At 40.6% G+C, this 25,980-nt stretch overlaps 1 protein-coding gene across 2 annotated transcripts in view; it reads left to right on the top strand.

Moving 5' to 3' along the window:
• tcf12 (transcription factor 12) overlaps window positions 1–25,980 on the top strand; it is a 77,708-nt gene that overhangs the window by 17,769 nt on the left and 33,959 nt on the right. For both annotated transcript variants that reach the window (XM_022740449.1, XM_022740440.1), the window contains exons 6-8: window positions 19,317–19,378; window positions 22,519–22,654; window positions 24,195–24,247. In XM_022740449.1, the coding sequence (XP_022596170.1) occupies window positions 19,317–19,378; window positions 22,519–22,654; window positions 24,195–24,247 (251 nt within the window). The remainder of the gene's footprint in view (window positions 1–19,316; window positions 19,379–22,518; window positions 22,655–24,194; window positions 24,248–25,980) is intronic.

The raw sequence follows: 25,980 nt of genomic DNA, 5'->3' as shown, positions 1-25,980 counted from the left end.
AGCTGGACGTTTCAGCTGTTCATGCATTAAAATCTCTTTGGACTCCTCTGCTCGCTTAAAAGTTTTCACTGCAGCGTTCAGGTGTAACAACTGAACCAGGCCTGTGGAGGCATGTCCTGTGTCACTTTATTGGTTTTGTTACAATAAACATAGTGTCCCGTCCGTCCGTCCGTCCCATTATTATAAACATGATATCTCAGTAACGCTGTGCGAGAGTTTCTTCAAATTTGATGCATGCGTTCACTTGGACTCAAGGATGAACTAATTAGAATTTGGTGGTCAAAGGTCAAGGTCACTGTGACCTCAAAAACATGTTTTTGGCCATGAAGCTAATTATTACATAATTTAATACAAATATCAAATAGGATAAAATGATGAAGTGATGACATTTTATATTCAAATGGTCAAAGATGAACTTGGTGGGTGGAGGCATGCAAGCGCGAGGCGGTAATTCTAGCTATTATTGTATTTTATTTTCCTCCTAAACACAAATATGTGGCTGTATTTATTTCTACCAAATTATAATTTGTATTTTGATAATGATCACAAAAAATACCCCCTTCTGCAACTACATACTCTATTACTGACTTGCAATATGTTCTCCCATTATAACAATTAAAGGCTGTATGTTATCCAGCTCTTTGGCCTGGCATCATTGTGATGTGTAACCACTCGACAGTTTTATGGCTAACTACATCTCAGCTCATTATGTAATGGCCCTGGAGACTGGTTTCCAAGCAAAGCGATTAGTTCACAAATGACTGCCGCTGAATTGAAACAAAATGTTATCATTCTTGTAATTGATCACATGACTGCTTCACATACACTGGATATCTCGCCGCACTTCAGTTGCGTCTGTAATTATACTTATGAGCTGCCTAATATGGATGTGATCTGATGCAGTGATACGTCAGATTTAGACGGTATGACTGTAAACTGGAATTGCCTGTGCTTATCTCATGCCTGGAATTCAAGATGAGTATGGTTTTATTAAACTGTTTTTCCACAGTAATATTTGGGACTTACATGGATTTATGGAGTTTTCAGCACCGCCATTAAATCATGTCTGGAGGGTTATTACTTATCAATGAACAGGGTAGAACAACCATGCAACCATGAAATACACAGTTATGCTCGTAGGTAGGGCTTCAGTTGATCTTGAAGTAGAAGTAGGGCTGAATTCATTCAGTCTCTACAGTTTCTGAACTGCTGAATGGATTGTTCCAAGTCAGGTAGCATCCAAACATACTGAGTAGTTCCTGAACTTCTGAGGCCGCCAACAGGTGTTCTCGCAGGTGTGTGAAATTCTAGAGCAAATGGTTAGCCTTAGGACGTATTCAGACCAGTAATACACTGTGCCTGACAGCAAAATATTACCAAGTAAACAAGTAGATTTCTTTGTAACGTGAATGCCATAATTGTACTGTTAACTTCACAATCATTGCCAAGGTGGATAAAATGATGTTTTGCTTGCTTTAAAGGGAAAATCAAGGCCGACGCTAAAACTTAAAAGTGCACTAAAGTGGCGTAATCATGGACTTGCTAGACTTAAAAGCCAGTCAGAGAGCTGTGCCTCCCTGACATCTTCCACCATGAATTCAACATGCTGAGTTGGCCAAACTGCTACCGTGAGGTCTGCCTAGAGTAAGTAAGTAAACTGTCAGATACACTGTGTGGCAGAAACTATGGATGATAAATGGCCACAGACATTCAGAAATGACCCAGAGGTGGTTGGCAGTCAGCTTGGTGTGTCAGAGCCCTTAGGACCAATTTATGTTTCCTGCCTGTTATTCAGTGTATTGTCCCTGATGGGAAGTGCCCAATACATAACCCTAATGTCATACTTTCCACATTTACATGGATATGTTTAGTCTGGTATATCAGCACAGTCAATCTAAACCATGCTTTGTATTTTGAAAATGCAACACTGATTAGATTTTCCTTTGGAAAAACAACTGACTGAAATATTTTCTTTTGCTATAGCAAAGAATATCAGTCCTCACTGTAGTCAAGCCATTTCTCTCATCTTGCCCATTAACTGAGCATTCATACTACTGCTTGGCTAAACAGCTTCAAGATTTCATTTATTTGATTTAAAGATCTCTAGAGTTTGAACACAATGGACAAGATCAGTCTGGAGGAGCAACAGTTGAAAAACAGACCACTCCGCTGCACAATCCACTGTGAAAGTCTGATCCTCTGTGACCTCTGTGGAATATGCTGCTGCTGCTGTCTCATGTACCCATCAAAAGTCAAAATAACGGTAATAGTGCAGATCAAAGAAACTGGAGGCAAACAGTAGTTAACTATGTATTACACTGTGTTCTGATCTTGTATATTATGATTAGCATGTGGTTGGAATTGGGTCTGCATATGGTAGAGAAAGTTTGGATTGTACATGCACAGGCTATAGTTGACATGCACTGGATTTAGACATTAAAGACCTTAAAAGACATTTAAATCAACTCCTACTTTGCAACCTCAGAGATGTAAACTTCTTCATTAGTGTATCTGCCTTTGATGATGTATCCCCTCGAAACACACTGGAACAGTGGACCTTTGTACTGGTAAAACATTCCTGTGAGCCACAACACATACTGTAACCATACCTGATTACAAAAACACTGGACCACATGGATTCACTGTTTAGTTTTGCACTAATGCACAAATAATCTTTGACTGTGGGACTATATGCAATGTGAGGCGCAGTGTATGCTTGTATATTCACAATACTTAGTATACTGTCAACATTTTTAAATGTACTCAGAATGGCATGGTTCACAGTGAGCAGGAATTCTTTTTATGCAGTGAGGTAATGAAAAACATTAATCATGTCAGCTTGTATGTAGTTACCAAATAAACATAGCCTGTTGAGATACATTTTGATTAGAAAATGCCCGCTATAGGTTCTATGGATGTCAAGGAGTCAAAGAGAAATTATAGTATATAGTCACAGTGTGTATTAGTTAGCTGTAGAGGGTGGCTTGTTATGTATTTGGTAAATGACATTACATATGAATTAAATATTGCAGCTTTGTTTTATACATAAACTTGCAACAACGGAAAAATAAGCTGATTTACAGTCTTTTGTTGTGTAAAGAAAAGCCACTTTGTCTTTTTCCAGTAACACGAACCTCTAACAAGTGATTTCAAACAGAACTAGAACAGACCTCTGAAATGGAGTGGTCCCAGTCTCGCTAGAAAAGCGTGTGGGAGTTTGAAAGCTGAAGAATGAGGGTTTCGGTTGAATGCCGGGGAGCCACTGACTGCTTAACGATGACTGTTCTCCCCGGGGGCTGGTCCCCATGTTAGGGCAGACTATGGATCAGCTGGTCTGGGCTTCACGTGCATCTTAGCCCCACCCTCTTGTGCTACAATCCTCTTACTAACCTGCACGTCATCCACTGCATGCTGCCTGACAGGTGGCAGCCACATTGTTCATGCTATTGTGCTATAGACAAACTTTTTAAGTCTCAGCCATGTGAGTCCCATTGACTCAACCACTGGTCACATGCGTTTAAAGAGGCTAAACTTGGACAGTCTGCTGACATATCATTCTAGTGATTCCTATGGCCTGACAGACAGTATTGATAGTAGTGATTGTCACACAGATATACCAAACATCTACTTACTAATGAATTACAAGAGTTGGAAAAAGTTAGACTGTATGATGGATGGTTCATTTACCCTGGTGCACATAAGTATGTCAGCTTCAATTTAGTTACAAAAACACTGTGGCACTGGTTAAGGGTGGGAATCACAGAGTAACTCACGATACTACCACAATACGTTACACATGATAACGATGGTACGATACACTCCTCATCATGAAGCCTGCGTGTGTTTATGCCCAGGTGTGTGTCTGAAAGACCTGCTCTCTCCTGGCTGTGGACACAGCGCTGGTCTGGCAGTGTGTGTGTGTGTGGGGCCTTAATGTCACATTGTCTTTATTGATTTTATTTGTGCCATGAGTGTTATAAAAGCTGAGGAGGGCACAGCCTCTCGACTTGAAAGAATCACCTCTGTGATTTGTTTCCTCCCGCTTTCCGCGCTGTCTGCTATCTTCCCTCTGTCAGTTTCTTCTTCTTCTTCACCGTAAGTTTATCATGGTTCATGAGGCGGCATGAAGTAGTGACTCTGCTAAGTCATATTAGAGTCCACAAGAGGAAATAATACAGTGCTGGTAGGGCTGTTCCCGAAATTCAAAAATTTTCAAGTCGCCAGTTTAGGCTGAATATTCAACTTGTGTGTTACTGATTCCTTTCATCTGTCATGTGCTTATGGTTCCTCGTTTTTATCATCCGTAGATATTTTTTGTTTTTATAAATATTTTGTAAGTTTTTTTCTTCAACGCGTGTTACCTAAGATTGGGAGAAATTAATTTTTCACTCCTTCACCTAGTTAAAACACAGTCCTGTGCACCTACAGAGCAGCTGCCTCACACTGAACTCCTGCGTGACTCCTGACAGCCTTGTCAGTTACATTGTACGGCACATTGAACCAGCTTCTGGTGGTTTGGGTAATTTTGAGACAAGACTCGGTTCATAAAAGCTTGTAGCTTCCCATGCTGTAATACAAGGTTCTAACGCAAAAATCTTTCATCCTCTAACCATCCTAAGATTACACATTTATCTTCTTAAACTTACACAGTCGTTAATCGCGGTTGTCTCATGTACCTGTGCAGCTGATGAGTTCAATGGGTGTAATTCACTGAACCTCACTTCTTTCTCTGTATGTAGTAATGCTTGACTTGAAGTCTTCTGCAGGTCTTGTAATGGAGGGTTGGCTCTCATTCAGTTGTTCTGATTGTTTAGCCACAGTGATAGCCAACAGTTCATAGCCCTGACAAGGGATGGTTAGATCTAATTACCTGCTGAGATTTTGTCTTGTGGTGTCGGCTCATTGAGGGGAAGTCAGTGGGGGAGGTTGATTTCAAACAATCTGGGCAATTACCACAGGCGATGAGCAACAACTGAGGGAGCTGCACTCTGCTCCTTTATTTCACGCTATATTGGGATTGTGGATGTCTGTCTGTGTGTGTCTGTGTGTGTCTGTGTGTGTCTGTGTGTGTGTGTGTGTGTGTGTGTGTGTCTGTGTGTCTGTGTCTGTGTGTCTGTGTGTCTGTGTGTATAGGATGCTTGATGTTTGCTTTTTTGTCATTATTTACTTAATGGACTGCTCTTGTTTTCCACTAAGTGTAAAGAGCCTTTTGATTCTTTGACCTATCCTCAGATAATACTTTAAAGTTACTGTGCTAATTAGCAAAACAGGGTCGTTGCTATCTACAGCTGTCAGTGGTCACAGTTTGCATGCTTTTATTGGAATAGAGGAAAATAGGGGTAATGTCACCCCCTTGCCACCAAAATGAGCAGGCATAAGCAGGTTTTTAAATGCGGGTTAACCCACTAATAAAAGCCGATCGACTCCTTTTCCACTGCCATTAGAGTTTGCCTTTTTGTTTGGACTGAGGACACACACAACTGCTTACAGAGCACAGACGCAGTGGAGAAACAGTGAGCTGCTCGCTGCCGTGCAAACTGGTAAAACAAATCTGTCACATCTCCTGGCGTGGTGCTCCTGTAAAGTGTTGGAGTTTTTAAAACATACTTTGGGGCTGGAGCTCACTCTTTCATCTCCAAATGCAGTGCAGCCGCAGTGTTTCTGGCTAAACAGCACAGTGCTGGACAGGTGACAGGTCTGTCTACAGTGTCTGTGTGATCTGAAAGACGTTGCAGAAGCAAAAGGGGCAAAAATGAGCATGTTCATCGGGGTGTTGTGCTTACACCAGCGTCGTTCGGAGCCAGAGCCCATAAATAGCCGCGTCTACTGCAGTGTCATTTGAGTGTGGATACTTATTGCACCCTTTTCCATTGCCGACAAAAGCCCAATGGGTTGGCAGGTTTTTTGACCAGTGGAAAAGGTGCTTTAAAAGATCACTCCTTATGTATCTCTTGCTCTCGAACATTTTCAACCTTTTCTTTTGGATATTTTTAAAACAAAATTGGGTTTCATGTTGGCTGTCACTGCGTAACTGTTGCATTGACTGCTTTGCATCAGTTCTTTCCAGCCATGTGCCTGAGGACATGATATCGCAACTGCTGAGTTGTAATTTCACACTCACGTTTCTCTGGTGTGCTTCATGCATATTACTCATACAGCTTTAGCCCTGCATAAAAGCTAATCAGCTTAATGCCTTCATCAACACACGCACAGAGCCGCATGCATCTTGCTCCCAGCCCATCGACATACACATGACTGTAATGTGTGAGCGAGCGGTTGTGTAGCTGTCCTGTTTTGTCTCTGTATTGCCAACTTCAAAGACTCCACATACACAGAACATCATAAGTAATGATGAGACACTTTCTCTTATTTTTTCTATTAAAGCTGTTTTGCCTTAGTCTGTATTTCCATCAGTCACTTGGAGTTTTCTGTTACTATTGGAATTAATTATGCAAGCCCAATAAGAAAAAGTGTGGACCACACAGTACTAATGTTTAACACATAAAATATGTTTTTGCTTCCCAGAGACAAAGTTTTCCCAGAGCTGGGGAGACTGTAGTACTCAACAGATTTCTTTTTGACAACCACTTATTAAAATGTTTTGTTGTTCTGTTTATTTTTTGTTCACAGGAACAAACAACTTAACAACAACACAGAATGAACAAACAATCAACTGAGGCTACTGAAATGTTTTCAGACTGTACTACAAGTGAAGACTCCCTCTTTGAACTTGCTCTCACGATTTCTAAGAACTTCATTGATCAATCACTGATTAATTTGCCGTTATGAAATTCTGAAGCTCATACAGGGTTAATGATTGATTGGGCTTTTGAGATGCAAAAGTAACATGTCACTTGAAGGGTCCAGTAAAACATTACTTCAGAGACTAATATATTTGCTTTGTGGTCTGTAATAAATGATAGACTTGTCACCCTAATCTGAATCTGTTTTCCTCCGAGAATTTAAAACTAATTTCAGGGACTAAAGCAATCAAATAATCTCTGACCTTGTTTGTTTAAAATAATTTGCTCACTCAGTTCCATTTGTTGGCATAAATTGTCCCAAGTGACTGCATAATAAAATAGAAAAACAATCATGACCAGTTGTTAACAGTGTATTATGTTAATAGGACTTGCATTTGCAATATGCAGCATTTTTGCATTACATTCTTTTTGGGTTTGTGTTGCCTTTTTTCAGCTTTAATAACAAATAACTTCTTTAACTTATTTAAAATTTTCTTAAATGCAGCAAGCTGAAACAGATACTGTGTTCATTCAATCTTTTTCTGTTGTCATTTTTGCCAGCAATACATCTGGGAAAAAAAAGCCATTGGTAAAAGCCACAAGCCAGAGGGAAGGTAATATGTGCTGGTACCTAAGATTTTCATCATGTCAGCTTTCAGTAAGGGTTTGATGGTGCAGTTATCGTTTCTTTCCTTTTAAGTTGTTTCGGTGTCAGTGAAAAATATTTTAAGATACAAAAAAAAGACATTATACAACCATTCTACATTGTGTATTACACTGGGGGAAGTAATCTCTTCCAGTCCTTCCCTTTTCTCATTTCTAATTGTTCCTCAAGGCTTTTTGTGAAGTGTCAAATCCCACGTCACACTGGCATCCCCAGTGTGTTTTTACTGGGGCAGGTGTCATGTGCTAATGCTCGGTCCCATGGGAGACCCTCCTCAGATCCAGACTGTGATTGTGGCCAGGTGCTGTTCAGGTGTGCAATCAGTTTCTACTGCAGTGTGGGTCACAGGTGCTGCCAGTGCTGCTCCCTCTCCCCACACTGTCATTCACACCCATACACACACATGTACAGTACATTCACACATACAATATATTGCTAGCTCTCAGGGTAAGAGCTAAATACAGTATTATCTCCATCAGTTGTTTTGCAGGAACCACTTTATTAACAGTGATACATGCAAAATGTATATATCCACTCTATATATGACAAGAGCAGAAAGCAGAGAAGGGAAGACGAGGAGATGTGGTGCAGTACAGTTTAGCGGATGTAGCCAGTCATTATGCAGAGCTGCAGGGTGTGCTTATCTATTACTGCGGTCAGTGGAGCATGAAGAGCTGAAGACGAGCTGAAAGGGCGCAAATCCCTTTTCTCCTTCCCCATGCCGCCCACATCTCCCCACTCATCCCAGCCGTCCCCGCCCTCATGCTTCTCTCAGTCCATCTTGGCCCTGCCCGGCCCCTTCCTTGTCTTCCTTAGGCCCTGGCCCCCAGCATGCGACTGGTGATGTTGTCCAGCTGCAGAGGATCAGCTGTAGTCTCAGTAGGCCCGGAGGGCTGTAACTCTAAAGAGGAAAGAAGAGCTTGGGCATGGCCAAAATACGATGACACGAGTCTGTAGGAAGCAGCTGCAGGGGTCAGAGCTCCATGACTGTATTTATAAGGTGTCTTCATGTAGCTCGTTTCAGTCACTTCACTGCGCTTTATGTGAGAGAATGCTTGTGATGCATGTTGAATTAGCAATACCGAGGACGGGCAGCTTTGATGGTTATATGGCCTCAAGATACTTGTGCATAATTGTATATACATGTTTGCAGATGTTTGCACAACACAAAGAGTCAAATTCTGTTTTTCAAAAAAAAAAGTCTGAATAGAAGTTTTGATAAATCCACATTCTGTAACTAAGGCCAATTGTGCTTATTTGCCTTTTTGTATATCTTACATCTCTCTTTATCCGCTCTCTTGCTCTTCCCCTCCCCCTCTGTTCTCTCGTTTCTTTCTCGCCTCATGCTGCCTTCAGTTGACGCCAAGAAGGATGTTAGAGTTCATTTAATATGAGGGCAAAGCTAAAGAGGAAATGATTCATTCAGAAAAAATACTGTTAGTGGAACAATTAACCATTGCTGAATTTAGCACTTGATGTAGCTTTGCTGACAGCACTGAGTAAAGAAAGCTGAACATACTGTATAAAACTGTAAACACCAACAATGCCAGTGTGTATGTGACTCAGTATTAATGTGGATGGTATGGTCTCGGGTGATCTCTAGACATAGGAGATGAAAAATTAACAGTGATGCATTTTGCGGTGTTGGTGTTGGCTTCAGTGCTTTTGGAATTTACAGATGTTGCCTTGAACTTAAACTTTAAAACTTAAGAGAAAAGTAACCTAAGATCATCCACCGTGCACCTTGTCTTTTCAAGAAGGAGGCACCTTATTGGCGGATAGACGCACTTGCTTGATATATACAGAGCAGTATCCAAGTTCACATTTATGGAGATGAGAGATGGCGGCGTCCATGCTAAGCACAGACTGTTCATTAACAATGCAGTGGTCTGCTTGTATTAATCACAAAGGGGATCAACTTCAGGGCTGATTTGGGTAAAACCCCTCCAGTAGAATTGTTGTTTGAACCCAGGTTGGGCACAGATGGGGTTTGGGTTAGGTAATTCATTTTAGCCCTCCTTCCTTTCTTTTTCTTGAAACCAAGTAACTCTAACTCAAGTCAGGTTGTAGGTGAATGCTCTACATTTAAACGCTGTAAACTGAAAGCCACTCATTTGAAAATACATCAAAGGTTGATTCCTGGTTGAGATGCCACAAACATCCTGGCATACAGTTGCTGGTTAATTCTCATGCTCACCGCTCCTCTCTGACTCCCTCCTCCATTTTTTCCACAGTCACAACTGCTTGTCCAGGCGTCCTGTGTCCATGCTGGGTGTGCTGGCAAACAAAACACCAGATAATGTTGCACTCCTCTCTTTCGGACTGTGCTGGATCGTGATTGGTTAATAAAATGCAAACATTAGTTTCGCCTTTACTCCCACTTGACAATGCCTGACATTTTCTCCTGCGCTGGCACAGCCCTGGGAGTGGGAAGTGTGGGAAGTATCGAGAGAAGCACGGCTCTGTGAGACTTTTTCTTTACTGCCAGGAATATGGAGGTGGGAAGGTACTTTTTTTGTCAGCTTAAAATAAAAATAAAAATGTCTCTCTTAAATGGCTGCTACAGTTTATGCCCACATACAATGCCATCCTCCCAGAGATCACTCATTAAAAGATCTATCCCCTTCAGGCTTTTTTTTTGTGTTTTATTTAGTGCAGACTTGTGTTCTTAGACCGAAGACTGCTTAGGGTTTGCAGGGGTTTTCTGTGTAAGGAAATATGCCCCCAGTGCTTGGAGCTGGACCAGCATTCCTAGCCCATGTGTGTATCCTTCCTTGTCCTTCACCTCGGCTCTCTGTTGTTTCACTGTTCAACAGTTGTTTGGCATCTAATACCAAACATCAACACATACTTTGATGTTACACCCTGACTTAATTCTAATATCCAACTGGGGGATATTTCTCCAGCTTGTTAAATGTGCTCTTGTTCCCCCGGACGGCGCTCTAGCAATCTTGACAGGGACGATGGCGGTGAGCTCACATGTGAATGTGTGATGCAGGGGAACACGTTACTGCTCCTACCAGAGCAGCATCCATTACAGTGTTGGTGTTCACATGGTGGGAGACGTTATTAGGGAGCTCATCGCCTTTCTCCTCTGAGAGAATGGATGTGTGATTATGAAGTCATCAGCCATGAACCAGTGAGGCTGCGTAGAAGCACCCCTCCTCATGGGTCCTCAGGGTGCCATTGATTGGTGACCATGTGTTTGTGCCTGATAGACTGTGAAATGGTGTGTTGCTGCACGGCTGTGTCACACCTGCGTCCCACCAAGGTGATTGATTGGTTTGGTCATGTGGAATGTTCCCATCTGGTCTGCAGTAATGCATTTTTTTCCTCATTTGTGAATAACAAGCACTGGCAGGAGAATAGTTGGGCTCGGAAAAAGGCAAAGGCCAAGCGAAAACATTTTCCCCTGTCCACCTCCCCTTTTTCCTTTTTACCGATTTAGAAAAAATTTAAATAGACCGAGCCATGGCACCTGATTATCTGGGGAAGGAATAAATACAATCAGGGAATCCACATATCTCTCACACCGAGGTGGATTTTTAGGAGAAAATAAACTGTTTAGCTAGTGCGATGGGAGGCAGCTCCTGATATTGAAAGTCATACTTCAGGGCTAAAAATGTGCCATAAAATGAGGGATATGTTTCATCTTGCTGAGAATCTTCTCTTGATTAGTAACCCTTTCAGGATTTCTAGCCTAGTGTAAAAGCGATGGAGGTACCCCCTAAAGCTAAATGTGTTATTTTGTTTCTCATTCCTGCATTCCTCCTGGTTTGATTTCTCTTAATCCTGGTCCCTCGCCTTTAATTGATCTATTCATTCCAACTAATGGCTAATTACACATCAGGCTCCATGAGCAGATGCATTTATCATCATAGTACGTAATAATCAGTGACATTTCAACAAAGAAAAAAATAAATATGCAAATAAGAACTCATTAACATTTGCTCTTGCTGTTTTGAATAATGTCACTGCTGACAAGGCTGCATGCAGAAATTGATGTTGAGCTCAGGGCAAGGGAGGCATGTTTCCGTAGTGTTTAGTGGCTCCATCATGTTTCTACTGTTGTTCCTAATGCTGGGCTGTAGAGGGACTGTAGAGGGGCCGTATTCTTCCCCCAGCCGCGGAGGAAGCTGATTTGTTGCACTACCTCCCTTTCCTGTTTCTTCATCCGCACGGACCTAACCTCTAACCAAGCCAGCTTTTATTTACTGTCAGACGCAACCTGGTGGAAGCATCAGGCGGCTTTGACAGGATGGTTGTACACAAGCTCTCGATAGAAGGAAACAAAAGGAGGCATTTTTAGAGAAAGTGTTCATCTGTCCAAGTGCCGTCTCTTGTTGCCAGAGGAGTGTATTAGTAACCACAGAGCCTGTCGAATTTTACTTCCAAGGTGTCCACAGAGACCAAAACCTGACTTTACATAGGGTAGAGTATTATGTTGGCAGTTTATCATCATTTATCATCGTCTCAGAATCTGGACCCGAATCCATTCCTTTTTGTGGAATTAAACAGAAAAACAACAAAGCCATATAACAGCATTTAAATATTGGAGCTTCCAATAGAGATTGTAAAAATTTCATAACAAAACTTTTTCTTTCTTTTTTTTTTTTTGCCATGAATTAGTCGAGCCAGGGGTCCGACAATAAGAAATGGTCTATTAACTTGATAGGAATAATGTTTTGTGGTTGGGTGCCATTGAATTCATCACATGGGAACATGAGCAAAGACACACGGACACCAACAGCAAACACATGCGTGCTCAGAGAAAAAAAAAAAGTGGTTGGGTGCCATTGAATTCATCACATGGGAACATGAGCAAAGACACACGGACACCAACAGCAAACACATGCGTGCTCAGAGAAAAAAAAAAAACAAGTGAGCTGGCGTGTGATAAGTTCATTCGGTTTCTACATTAACAACATTTCTTCATCCTGTATTATGTGTTTGTTTTCATGGTCTTGGCTTTCCTTGGAGCAAGAAAAATGGACTCGTTTTCTGGATGGAAAAACAGAGGCTCTTGGAATGCATCGGAGAGGCAGTGAAGCACGCTCACTAATTGGCTGTTTTTATGGCAAGGGTTTTGAATTGATCCCTGGAGATGCTTAGGTCACTACCTCTCACATTATTAAAATAAAGGGGCTCCACGCAGTGCCATGCTGTGCTGTACTGCAGCCCCGTGATCAATAAGGAGGCACACTGTGAATGACTATGAAAGCCAGCTCACCTTTTCCTTCAACAGGATTTCAGCACCCTAATGTTGTTTATTCACTTCACTAGCTCAGCATATAGGTGACTGAGGTTGAACTTCAATCAATAAAATATCAGATAAATTTTCTAATTATACAAAGTCAGAATTTGATTGAGAATTTCTCTTTCTTTGCTTAATTTTAAATGATCAGGCTAGTCCAGTAAAATATTTTATTTTCATTAACATAACTAGCCAAAGCTAGCCAAACACATTGCTTTTTAACTTATGAGCTCTGTGTTAAATGATTACGCAATAGTCAAAATTATTCAGTTATTGTAGAATTACAACGGATGTGAATAAACACTATGCTTACATGGAAATCCTTTTCCTTTGCAAAAATTAGAGTTCATTAATTAAGTTAGAGAATGCGTCACAGTAAATAAAGAAGTATTGCTGGCACTTGAATGTATAGTCATTGTTATTGACGGGGTGTAGTAGTGCTTGGTGAAGAGGTGTGTGGGGTGCTGTGTATGTTTGGAGTGAGTGAATCCACTTTAACACCAAAATGCTTTGGTTGAACAATGTTGTTTTGAGGATGATCACTAAACAAAATGTCACTCCCAATCAATCATGTGGTCTGACACCACTTCTATTTTATACTGTGGTTGTTGCAGAATAAACAGCGTAGAATGCAATTTGGAGCAGCTTGAGGTCAAACTCACATCTGTAAGGTTGCTGGTTTAAACTTATGCAACAGTAGAGAACATCTGGGTTAGTGAAAGAGAAACAAGCCTTATTTCAATTAGATCTGTCAAGTTCTCTTTGAGCAAAGCCCCTAACCCCCATCCTTGGGAGTGTAGCTGTGCAATGGCCAGCGGGATAATGGCTGCGTGGGACGGTGGTATCAGTGTACATCAGTGTAACACAAGGTGTTGCAAGAACACAGCAGGTTTCATCATTAGGAAATACGAAAATGTGGAACTGGAGACCTGGAGGTGCTCATCCCGACTGAACTGAGCAACCATGCAAAGAGAAGGAGGACCTAAAGGATAAGTGGCAAAACTGTGCACTTCCTTGGCTGCACTGAGAGACCTTGGCAGAAGAATAAGATATCAGTGTAACACTTGTAAAAATTTGGGCTGTATGGCAGAATGTGTTGAAACAAGCCTCTCCTGATAAAAGGCACATGACAGCAGCCTGGAGTATGGAAACAGCCAAAGACAGAAATCATGAGGCAAAAAGACTCTTGGATCTGACTAAGCAACAGTTGAACTCCAGTTGTAATAGAATGTGCTATATTTAGCAGAAACTGGGCAGAGATGACACCATCTCTAGGAGGCAAATTATTAAGATTTATCTGCCTTACTCTGCCAAAGACTTTATAGTGGCATTATCATTTATGTACTGACATCTGAAACGTGCTGTTGAAGCCTCAACAAAGTGTCTTCACAACGCACATGTCAAAGTCCTTATAGCAATGATTGAATGCCTTTAAAATCTATGGAATGACTTCACGATAGCTGTCCATAGATGCTCCCTGTCCAGCTTGACTGATCCTGTCACACAGTACACTATTGAACGTGCAAAGCTCATACAAATATAGACAAGAAGACCCAAAGCTACTGTCAAAAATGCTTTTGTAGTGTTTTGACTCAGGGAATTGAATAGTTTGAATTTAGATATTTTTTCACTCTCATCAATTTGTAAACTTTTTGGGCGATTGCAGATGGTAAATGCTTTTTCTAGTTGGTCTCATGGCTGCAGGATTTTAGGTTTTGACTACTATAAATGGCTGATGAGCAGTTTTAGCCCAGGAGATTAAAAATAAAATATAAGAGTAAAAAATGGTTTGAGACAGCTTGCTGCAAATGACTTTTTTTTTGCCTCTGAAATATTTTCAACTTTTTTCCTCACTTTTGTCTGCTCGGACACATTCTGTAAAAAGAAAGATTTTCTTGTGCAGCAAAATGCTTCAAGATCATAGTTGCACCTTCACGCCTCAGAGTGATATGCTAATGAGCAGCTTCACAGAATATTTTAATCAGAATTGATGGAATTTTTTTGCTCATGAGAATGTTTTTTTTTATTGCTTTGGGGATATACTGTGTGATGGCAGTCTGCATATTTAAATTCATGTTATTGATGGTGATTGCAGTAATTACGCCGCTTTACTCATGTTGCTTTTCACATTTTGTGTCTCCTGCATCTGTGATGTTTTAAGATAATGAATTTTGCTTCCTATCAATCACTGCACTTTAGACTCATTTGTGGGCCTCTGACACACACACACACACACACACACACACACACACACACACACACACACACACACACACCCAAACAAAACTTCAATCACAAGGTTAGTCCTGTGTAGCTCTGGCTCACCCAAGAAATAATAATAACAATATTAGTGTTGCTCTTGTTGTGAGGCTGTGATCACGCAGGCCTGCTCAGAGGAAGGAAAACAAAGCATTGCTAATACCAGGCCTGTAGCTCATGTGAAATTGATGAATTGGTTCCTCTTTTCCTCTCAGGAGGAATGGTTTTTGATTTGTAAACTAGTGTTTCAAACTTAAAAACGTCACGCAGGGAACTTAAAAATGAACAGCTTGTTTTGAGTTTTTTTTTTTTTTTGCGGGGGGGGGGGGGGGGGGGGGACATTATTACAGTGACCTATTTTCCTAAAAATGAGTTGCTGTATTTGTGCGTCAGACAGGAGATTTTGTCACTGCGTGATAAGGGTATAGTTTATTCAGCTAATTTAGGCCCCTGGCTGTAGAACTGGCCGACCCAGCAATACTGTTCTCCTTGATATATCACTTTGTTCTACTTTACTTCAACATCACAGATATGCATTCTCCTGAAATTTGAATAGCAATTCAGCTACGCAGACGCAAACTGTAAATATTACAGAGTCTTTCATAACTAGAAGTTTCAAAGTTGCTCTCGGGTTGTTGTAAAGTTTAAGAGGCTACAAAGGGATTTAAACTGTGACTCTGTTGCACATGTGGCATAAGGCAGGACAGTTGAAATGAACTAAGGAACCTGTTCATCTATGAGGGGGGTCTTGATCTTGTATACTAAACTTATGAACTTGGTTATTGTTTCATCTGCTTCTAATCTACAGAAAATAAAGATAATAAGGAAAACCAAATTTTTGTCCAACTGCATTTCAAGGTAAATACACTGAAAATAAACCAACTATCTTTGAGAAGCGTTGTACAAAAAATTGATGCACCACCAAGAACACCCTTCCTTCCCTTCATGAGGATGGGGAGCCGTTCAGTGTGAAAAAAATAGGCTGCTGTCATGTTTAAAGACAGCTACTTTCAAATTGTAGTAATACACTGGTGTTGATCTGCTCTTCTAACTACACTGAACGGACAGTCGTAAACTGAGCTAATGCTTCTTTCAATTCTAATTTGAAAATGTGAGGTATTCCTGCCCCCTGAACCAATTCTGTCTGTCAAATGTAAAATGACAATGCTTTGAGCTTTCTCAGATTCAGCAAATCCAGACCAGTTTCAGTCCAAGAACATAGTTTACCAGTCTTTAAAAGAATAAAAAGATTATTTTATTACATTTTGTCTCTATTATGTGTTCATGCAGAGATTTATGCACAGTGGGAGACAAAAGGAAAGGCATGTAACAGAGGTTTTAGACTCGTTCAAAGCTTGAACAAAAGAAGCAAGTTAAACAACACATTGTTGAAAACCTCTTAATGGAGGAAAAGGGAGACCACTGTCATATGTAATGTTGTCAAATAGGGTGTAAAGAACATTAAGTTGTAGCTTTGCTTTTCATGTTTACATTTTCTGGCACTCCTCACTATCACAGATCAGGATGGTTTACAGTTTCATGATGTGGTTTATTAATATATCATAATATACTTAGTTTTAGAGAAAATAACACTTGGATCTTCATGTTGCCCAAGATGACGCCAAAGAGACCGCTCATTTTGCACTAGCATTTTCCCGTTGTAACAAGCAGTGTCCTTGTGGACTTACCAATAAAATGGCAGCATCTTGTTGCTTACAAATGCAGTAAATGTTTACACAAGATAGTTTTCACAGTGATTCGTTGGTTATACTGTGTATTCCTGTGTATTCGAAGTCTGTTGATGGAGCAACTTAGTACTCTTTGTTTTGCCAGGATCCACAGTTTTTGGGGAGCTGTGAGGCTGCTTCTCTGTGTCATAGTGTGGACTGAGACATTGTTTTCACAAACACATCTGTCTGCCCTGGTGAGCCCTGAAACTCTAACAGTGAGCATCAATTATTCACATCAGACACAGTGTGTGTGACAAAACACATGCTGCCAATGAATATTTAACTCTTGCACTTGACCAGACCTTTCCTCAGAAGACCTTTTAGGAACGAAAATGAATTTCACTAAACCACCTTCAGATATTAGACAGACAATAAAGAAATTAAAAATCCCTGTCAGAAGAGGTTTCATCATCCTGCCATGATAGTGAACGTTGGTGGTAGTCGACAACTTAATCCTATTTCCTTTTGCAGGAGCGATGGCTCAGAACTGTATCACATTATTGTTACAAGAGAAGCAGCTTTGCCAGTTAAACCATCTTGCCTGATTTCCTCAGATTTCTTTGGTCTCTAGAGACAGTCTGCACAGATGCAGAACAACTGTCTCCTGCAGGACTGCTCGGATAAGCACAAGTGAATTCTCTTAGATGTGCCTCTGTTCACCTGCGCTCGTGAAAGCAATGTTGAGATCAGTCATTGTGTAACAAAAGATCCAGGCTATGCAAGTTTTGAACTCACAAAAGAAATTACCTCTTCCCCAGGGTAAACAGAATTTAGTTCCATGCTTGTGTCTGTGCTTGTAATATTTGGAAGTCTGACAAAAATAATGTACGATGCTGTTAAAGTTATTCATCATTCTCCCCTAGGAGCTCTCATTTGTTTGTTTGTTTGTTTTTCCAGGGGAGTAAAACTGCTGAGTTTGGATATTGTGATGTGTATGATTCATGCGTGTTGTGTGCTGTAAGTTTTATTTTTCTCCTGATGGGTACTTGGGAGCTTTCCTTTGAGGTGTGCACACTGGATGTGACACTGATAAAAGGACTCTGACAGTTATCGCTATCAGTAATTAATTCACTGAAAACATACTCTCCATACTGAAAACTCTGTGACACATAACACCACTTTACAGAACCGCAGGTTTAGTTTTTGGCTTTTTAAAAAAGATTTGTCAAAGTAAGGAACCAATCTGCTACAACTTAGAGAACTACGGCGGTGCAACTTGTCTAAATGACTCTATGTCTATCAAGTAGTTCATTTAGTTCATAGTACATAGTAACAGGTCCTGAGGGAGTCCCATTTCTATGAAATGCACTGATGGAGGTCTGAGTTAATGTGCGTTGATTGTTTTAAAAGCTCACGTAGGCTAGACAGTTTACTGCAAGACAGTGAAATATATCAAATAAATATCAGTCAGTCAGTCAGTGAATTCCTCCATCCACTGATCTACCCCTCCTTCTCCTCTTTCCCTCTTTGCTTCCAGCAAGCATCAGATAATATCAAAGTTGAAGGTGGATAAAAGTGAAAGAAAACAAATAAAAGTGATCTGTTTACCTCAGTAAAAGGCACAGCACCTCTAAGATTTGCCAGTAGTACTTTATTACTGTAGTAAAGAAAGAAAAACAGAAAATAACACTGCTGCCCTTGTCCCAGAGTAGAAATCTTTATTTTCCAGCAGCCTGTGAAACTCACCTTGTTCATGCTTGTGTATATTAAAGTCCAACAAATATGTGTATGTTTGTGTGGTGTGAATTTGGTAATGAAAAAGCTCACAAACAAGAGGGTTTTATAACTTTATAACTTGCATGTGGGACTGTTATAATCCAACTGTACACAGAGATAGGACATGATATTCTTGAAGAAATTACAATGTAAGAAATCAGACTTGGCAGCTATGTCTTGATATATTTGATACAATAGGTAGACAGCTTTGCATTCCTCTTAAATGAATAGCCTGATTTATAAACTGTGGATGATATACAAGGTTAAGGCCATAAGTGCTAGTTTTATCAGACTGGTCTTTTCTCATTTTTTTCCCACTACATTTGCATGTCATGTCTTGTTATTAGACGTCAGTATATTGCAGCACATAGAACTGTGTATTGTTTGCACTGATGTTGCCTAAAAAGACAAACTGTTAAGCACATCGTAGCTCAATACTCTGCACCTTCAGTCAATCTCTGCTTGTAAAGCTTTCAGTTTTTCTTAATATGCCTCTGTGAAGACATCATGCATGCAGCTCACCTCAGCCCATCCTTGCCCCCCTCTCATTCTCTCTCTCTCTCTCTCCCTCTCACACAAACACACACACGTTGATAACAGACTTGTCTGTCATGGTCAGACTGGCCATCGGGAACAACTGGAAGAAATCTTGTCGATAGACCGTCAAAAAATCCATAAAGACTTTACTGGGCCTGTCTGTCACTTTACTGGTGTGCAACGAGAGTGTGATGCGTGCTTCGTCCAAACACCACACTACGTTAGCTCGACCCTCACCTGAATAATGTTAAAAATTGTTCAGTCATAAATTTGCAGTGGCGTGGTTCTGATAAAGAACCAAATCAAAGAAGTCAGGATACTGTATGTAGTCTACTATTAGGTAATAGTCCGTGTGTATGCCCACGTTTGATGAAGGCTAACAGTGATTATAACTGACCTTTGTGTTTTTACAGGTAAATCAGAGAGGGCTTCATTTCTTGGCTACGGGAGGGATCCTGGAGCATCTGGCTGCCAGGTGAGTCTTTAAACAGCTGTAAAGTTCATTTTGCTCCCAAAGCTTCTATCAAAGTAGAGCTATATACAGTTGTGATACCATATATCAGCTTCTATATCAGTATGTTCCCCAATCCCAATAACAAGGGTTCTCTTGAAAACAAGTCAAACTAGTTTTTCTAAATTGTTGTAGGTAGTCAGAAAGAGTGCCAAACACATCTGTACATTTAGAGTGAGCAGTAAAAGCTCAACAGACCAGAGGTATTATGTAGCCAGTTTTTATTTTGACATCTTGTACACCCACCTCTCCACATTAACCTTTGTCCCAGGTGGATGGATGGGAAACATGAATTTATCCCTGAAATTTCACTCTTGGGTAATAAAGGTTGTTTAGTCATGCTTTCTCCAACTTAAAAAAGATATTATACCTTGCCCCTCTTCCACTGGTTTCAAAAAGGGAATCCATGGTTTTATTTAATCAAGGTTGGATGAATTTTAAATCTCTTTATTCCTGTCTAAGCTTCAGTGTGAAAGAATCTTCTAACATGACACTGCATAATCATGATAGTCAGACACTTTTGATGAGATACAGAGACAATTTAAGAAAGACCCTTTCTTAATGTTTTGTGCAGACAGGCAGCTGTGGAGATCTGAGATTGTGAATACTCTCAGAACAGAAACAGGAAGACTTTATTTTCAATCTAATTTTACCCAATAACACTATTGATTCATAGCCTGCTTTTCAGCCCTATAACATTTCATTGTGTGTTTTGTCAACTGGTTGAGCCTAATGATTGAATAAGACAATTGATCTCATGATCTACTTGCCATATGGCAGGTAGCCATGTGGCTACTACTGTAACTCATGACCCACAAATTGCCCGTCATGGCATGTGACTTCTGAGGCAGAGAGGGCCTTGGCATGGTTGGATCAGATTTTCCTATTCACTCAGTTGTGACTGTCAGTGCTCGGGTGCACTTCACATGACCTGCAAATGATTTTAACATTTCAGGTCTGAATCTCTGGATCTTTGTGTCACAAAGTTTCCTGCCAACCTCTGCATACAATATGGAAATGTGTACAATCTTGAGCTGTAAAGGTTTCAAACTAGTATTTATTCTGCAAGAATTACATTTTTTTGATTCTTGTATGACTGACCGTCTTCCTCAGAATGAGATGCAGCAGCCCTCACAAAGTCATTATTGGGTGATAAAACTAACTCAGAGGTGTTCACAGTCCAAGTCAGAGACAGTCAGGCATCCAAACATGCATGACTCCTTAATGGTTCCTGATTGAATAGCTTGTATAAAGGAGACCAGAGTCAGTGTTGCTGCAGGGGTTCAGTATCATTGAACAAAGGCAACAGCAGAGGTGGGTCTGCTGTTGTGCCAGTCATGTCAGTGACGGGTTGTCACTTTACAGAACCATTTTTTTCCCTTTAGATTACATTTGTGTTATGCTGTTTCTGACTGTTTTTGATGACCAACATTTTAGATCTGAGAAATCATCATCATCATTTCTGTTACAGTATTCTACATATTCGCTCACTGAGCACTTTATTAGGAACACCATACTAATTGTTCTCAAACAGCCTCAGTTCTTTGTGGCATGAATTCAACTAGATGTTGGAAATGTTTCTTTGAGATTCTGGTCCATGTTAATTGCATCACATAATTTCTGCTGATTTGTCAGCTGCACGTTCATGCTGCTTGTCTCCCGCTCTTCTACATACAGAAGATAATCCACTGGATCCAAATCTAAAGTGCACTGAACTCATTGTCATGTTCACGAAATCAGTTTGAGACAACTCTTGCTTTGTGACATGGAGCATTATTGTGCTGGACGTAACCATTAGAAGATGTGTAAACTGCGGCCATAAAGGGAAGCACATGGTCATCCTCAAAACCCAGATAGCCTGTGTATTAGGGGGAGCAAAGTGTGCCATGAAAACATTCCTCAGACCATCACACCACTACCAGCAGCAGCCTGAAACTGGTGAAACAAGGCAAGTTGGGTTCATGGATTCATGCTGTCGATGCCAGAATCTGACCCTACCCTCTGTGTGCATCAGCAGAAACCCACATTCATCAGACCAGGCTACGTTTCTCTCAGTCCTCAACAGTCCAGTGTTGTTGGAGAGCCTTTTCCCACTGCCGCCTCAGATTTCTGTTGTTGGAGTAGAAACTGACATGGGCTTTTGCTGTTGTAGCTCATCTGCCTCAAGGTTCAACGTGTTGTGAATTTTAAGAAGCTTTTTTTCTCAAGCACTGTTGTATACAGTGGTTATCTGAGTTACCGTGGCCTTTTCTGTCAGCTCCAACCAGTCTGACCATTCTCCTCTGACCTTTCTCCTCAACAAGGCGTTTTCATCCACAGAACTGATGCTCATTGGATGTTTTTTGTTTTCAGAAATACTCAAACCAGCCACTGTCTGGCACCAACAGTCACGCCACTGTCAAAGTCACTGAGGTCACATTTTTCCCCCATTCTGATATTTGATGTGAACTGTTAACTGAAGAACATCTGCTGGAAAGGTCTCAGTGGTTTCTGTGTCAATCCTCAGCCTGTAATGGAGATTTTAAGAGGGCACGTGAGGTTTTTGAGCCAACTACTAGACATCGCTCACATGATCCCTGCTCTGCGGGTCTGTAGCCGATTACTCTAATTAGACCAAGCTCTTAATTGGCCTCTTAACCCAGTTAGTTGGGGTTGTAGAGGTCAAATAGATATTGGTGATAGGAGGATGTGGCGAGATTTCAAAGGCTGACACCGTCTGTCCTGTGATGCAGAATATATACTGTATAACATATCACCTAATATGCAATATGTTACTCTAAAAACTATTTTTGGTTTCATTTTATGTTTTATCGTGTTTTAATTTTTATAATGTAATGTTTTTATAAAGATATTGTGATATTTACTATTTAAAGTGAACGCACTGTAAATGCTTGCATGCTTTAGCCGTATTATTTAGGACAAAACTGTTCTTAAGTTCAATGTAGATTGCATAATACAAATAGAGACAATTTAAAAATGTAGTTGATGGGTCCGGGAATTGCTGGCTGACTCTGAGATTTTTACTACACTCAAGTGAAATAGTCACACACATTCCTGACAATTTATTGCCGTTTAAGCATCTGTGTGTTTGTTTTCTCTTTCAGTCTTCTGTAAGGTCAGACATTGGGTTGGCGAGTCCTGGTCAGTCAGTGACTACATCAGGGAAGTCAGCTGCTCCGTTCTACTCCTTCACTGCGGCCAATCCCAGAAGACGTCCTCTACAAGATCCTCCGCCCATCGGTCAGTTCCATCTCAATCTCAACAGTGTTGACACAAAACGTCCTAAAAATGATTGTCTAGTTTTCTTTTAATCTTTTTCTCCAGTTTTTTCTCATGAATTGATTCTAAAGTATTTAGATAAATAAATCTTTATCTATCTGTATGATATCTAATTGATTGCTAGTATGGCATCACTCAGGTTAAACCCTTTGTAAAACATGAACACATACATGAATGTCATATAATCTAACAATAAGTAACAATTCCCACACAAGTTGTCCAAACACTAGTTCCACCTCTCAAAATTAAAGCCTTGAGTCCTGTACATGTTGCCCGTTCACTGGTGAGACCTTCCAGTGTAACATACTGCCAAATTGCTGACGTTTTACTAACAGCTAACGTTGCGCTATTTACCAGAAATCAATTCCTCTTCACTGCTCTAAAACAGTAGCTTACACAGGAAGGTGCACTGTGCAGCCACTGGTAACTACTTTAGTGCGGTGAAGAAGAATCGATTTCCAGGAAAACTTCTGTTTTATCCGGGTGTGAAACTATAAAGTTTATTAATAAATTACGAGGTATTGGATCGGTGGATAGTCTTTGTTAGACAGTTGTTTGTTTTCGATTGTTGATTCAGTATTTTAGGCAGTATCGGTATAGGAACAACTCTTATTTCAGACGGCATTTTAACCAACGCAAAATTACAGGATGTTGTCTGTAGTACACATGGACATTCAGAAGACCTACTTAAAAGACAACTCCAGCTCTTACCTACATTTCAACATTTGATGGGCATTTATATACTGGTACCAAAATAGGCCTACGTGATGTTGGTAAAATGTTTCCATTCATCGGACCAGGGGAAACATTTTTTGACCTCTTCCATTTTCACACAGAATTAAACTTTCACACAGAGCTGTGTGGAAAAAAGGTTGAAGGACAAACAGCTCTTCCCATGGAAAAAAAAAAACTCCAGAGATCCACTTTAAAAATACAAGGATGTCACTCTGGATGGGATTTAGATTACAGGAGGACCAACAAATTTGCTGAAAAATAGGTAATTGCAGCTGTTATTATTACGGGGGTGGGAAGGAAAAATTATCCACATGTGCTCTCTGCAGGGGATTAAAATCACTGACCAGAGCAAAATTCACCTCACCTGCCCCACAGAAATAAATCCAGTCCGGATGGAGCTTAAGACTTGAAAAAGAATAAAAAAGTATTATTAGAAAAATTACAAAAAAAGACAACAGTAATCTTCCTGCTAGTTTATGTCCCTCTTACATTGTCAGTGATGCAGTGCTCTTGAAGTTGAAAACGAATATAAGTGAAGTGGAATTAAAAAAGACGAGCTGAAACAAAAGATTATTGTAAAAGCCGTTTCAGGTACATTTTAGTCTGTATGTGTGGCAGTCACAGTGTATTCACAAGAAGTACTTTGAATGAGTTTTGTTGGCGAGGCGGTGTTGTGGAAAAACAGAGTTATGGCTTGTTTACAGCACATTCACAGTTGCTTCCTTTTTGCCTGTGAATGAATAGATGTGCTTTCATCTCTCCACAGATCCTCTACAAACAAAAAAGGTTCGCAAGGTCCCTCCTGGCCTGCCTTCATCTGTGAGTGGAAGATCATCTACCTCTCATATAAATAGATTTCACAGTGAGCTTACTTAAGCAGACACACACACACATACACACACATTACTCACACGCCCTCCCTCTCACACAAAGAGCGCTCTTGACATCACTACCACATTTCTTGGATGGGAATTCAGTTGTTTTTGTGGGTCTTTGAAAAAGTGACACCAGTGATGCCTGTTAATTTAGAAAGCAAAGTTCTGACCTTTCATGTTTGTTGTTTACGTGCTTGTTGTTAAATAGTAGTATGGAAAATTCTCTGTGGGGAACAGCTTAGTGTACATTTTTGTGGTTATATGTGTGTGTACCCGCATGCATGAATGTGTGTGTGCCTGCATACACATGTGTACCTTGGGGTGATTGATTTTCAGCGCTGCCCTGTCACAGTCTGGCCTCCTCACAGCCTCTCCTGGGAGAAAGAGAGGCTGTCAGAGCGGATCCCCAGCTCTGCTCTTTTGATGTTTAATTAGTCATTACGTAGCCGAACAGGAGGACAGACAGAGATTAATAGCACAGAATATCTGAAATTTCTATTGGTAATGATCCCGGTGGAGCAGAAACCATTAGGATGCAGAGAAGTGTGGAGCTCAGCTTGCATTCGCTTAGACAGGGGGTGTTGGAGTTCATTAATATGCATAAATCAGTAAGTCAGATGTTCATTGTTAAAACCCTGGTGGATTGGCAAAGGTTTTATTAAGCCTTGCCTTAAATTCCTAGAACTGGTACAAGACAATGATTTTTTTTCTTATTTTCAATAAGACGCAACTGGTTTACCAAAATCCCACCCTTTTCTTTCCTTAAACAATGAAAAGGTTTTCTTTCTTTCTTTTTTTGGGTGAGGGAGTCTGAGACTGGATTTGCCTTTCAGAGCTTTGATAATCGTCACCTCTACTGCTGTTTCTCTGAAATCAAATATGGAACAGGCCGGGGAACATAAAAGGCTGGCATGTGTTTTGTTTCTGGATTTGTATTTGAAAAGAAGTTTGTCAGAGCATGAGGGAGAGAAGCAGTGTCTGGCAGCAGCAGGAACGTGTGCTGCCTTCCTCTTAAGTAAGTGATATATTTGAGGTCTTGTCAGACGGAGGGAGGGAGGCAAAGAATGGTTGCCTCGCGGGTTACATCTCTTTGTTGTGTAAATGGACGCTGGGCTTTTATTTGTCAGTACTTAACACATGGGCGCAGGTGCGGTTCTGTGACTCATAAGAGTACAATCAAGCAGTACAATGCTAGATGGGGAAAAACAGTGACAGAGCATGGGATAAAATGCAGCTTCTTCTTGTCACTCAGTACTGCTCAGAAGATAAACCCTGGAGCTTGGAGGAATTATCCCAGTTAGTCTTTGATCCCATTTGAAAGAATAAAGATGGCAGTGTTGAATAAAGGGCTATAGGTCTCTTATAACCTGCTGACAGAGAAAGGAAAACATAAAGCCAGTTTTTTAGGTGGTATATGTGGAAAATGTTTGAGTGGGAGGTTGTCTGGCGGCTTTTGGGAGGTGTTGTCAGGATAGTGGTTTTGGACTAATGGGAAGCATAGGTGAGATATGGTGTCATGACTATTGAATGATGTAAAGAATTACTTGTGACCCTTAAAAATGTGTATCGTGTATATGTGACCGGTGCAGAGTGTGATTATTGTATGTCTAAGGATGGTTATCAGCCAAGACCCATGTTTGTGTTGCTGGCACCGACAGTAGAAGTAGCGAGGGCGGT

The sequence above is a fragment of the Seriola dumerili genome, unplaced genomic scaffold (genome assembly GCF_002260705.1).
Source record: "Seriola dumerili isolate Sdu_G_001 unplaced genomic scaffold, Sdu_1.0 BDQW01000003.1, whole genome shotgun sequence".
In the NCBI taxonomy this organism is placed as follows: Eukaryota; Metazoa; Chordata; class Actinopteri; order Carangiformes; family Carangidae; genus Seriola; species Seriola dumerili.
Note: the sequence above shows the minus strand (reverse complement) of the source record. Positions and strands in the feature narration are given on the sequence as shown.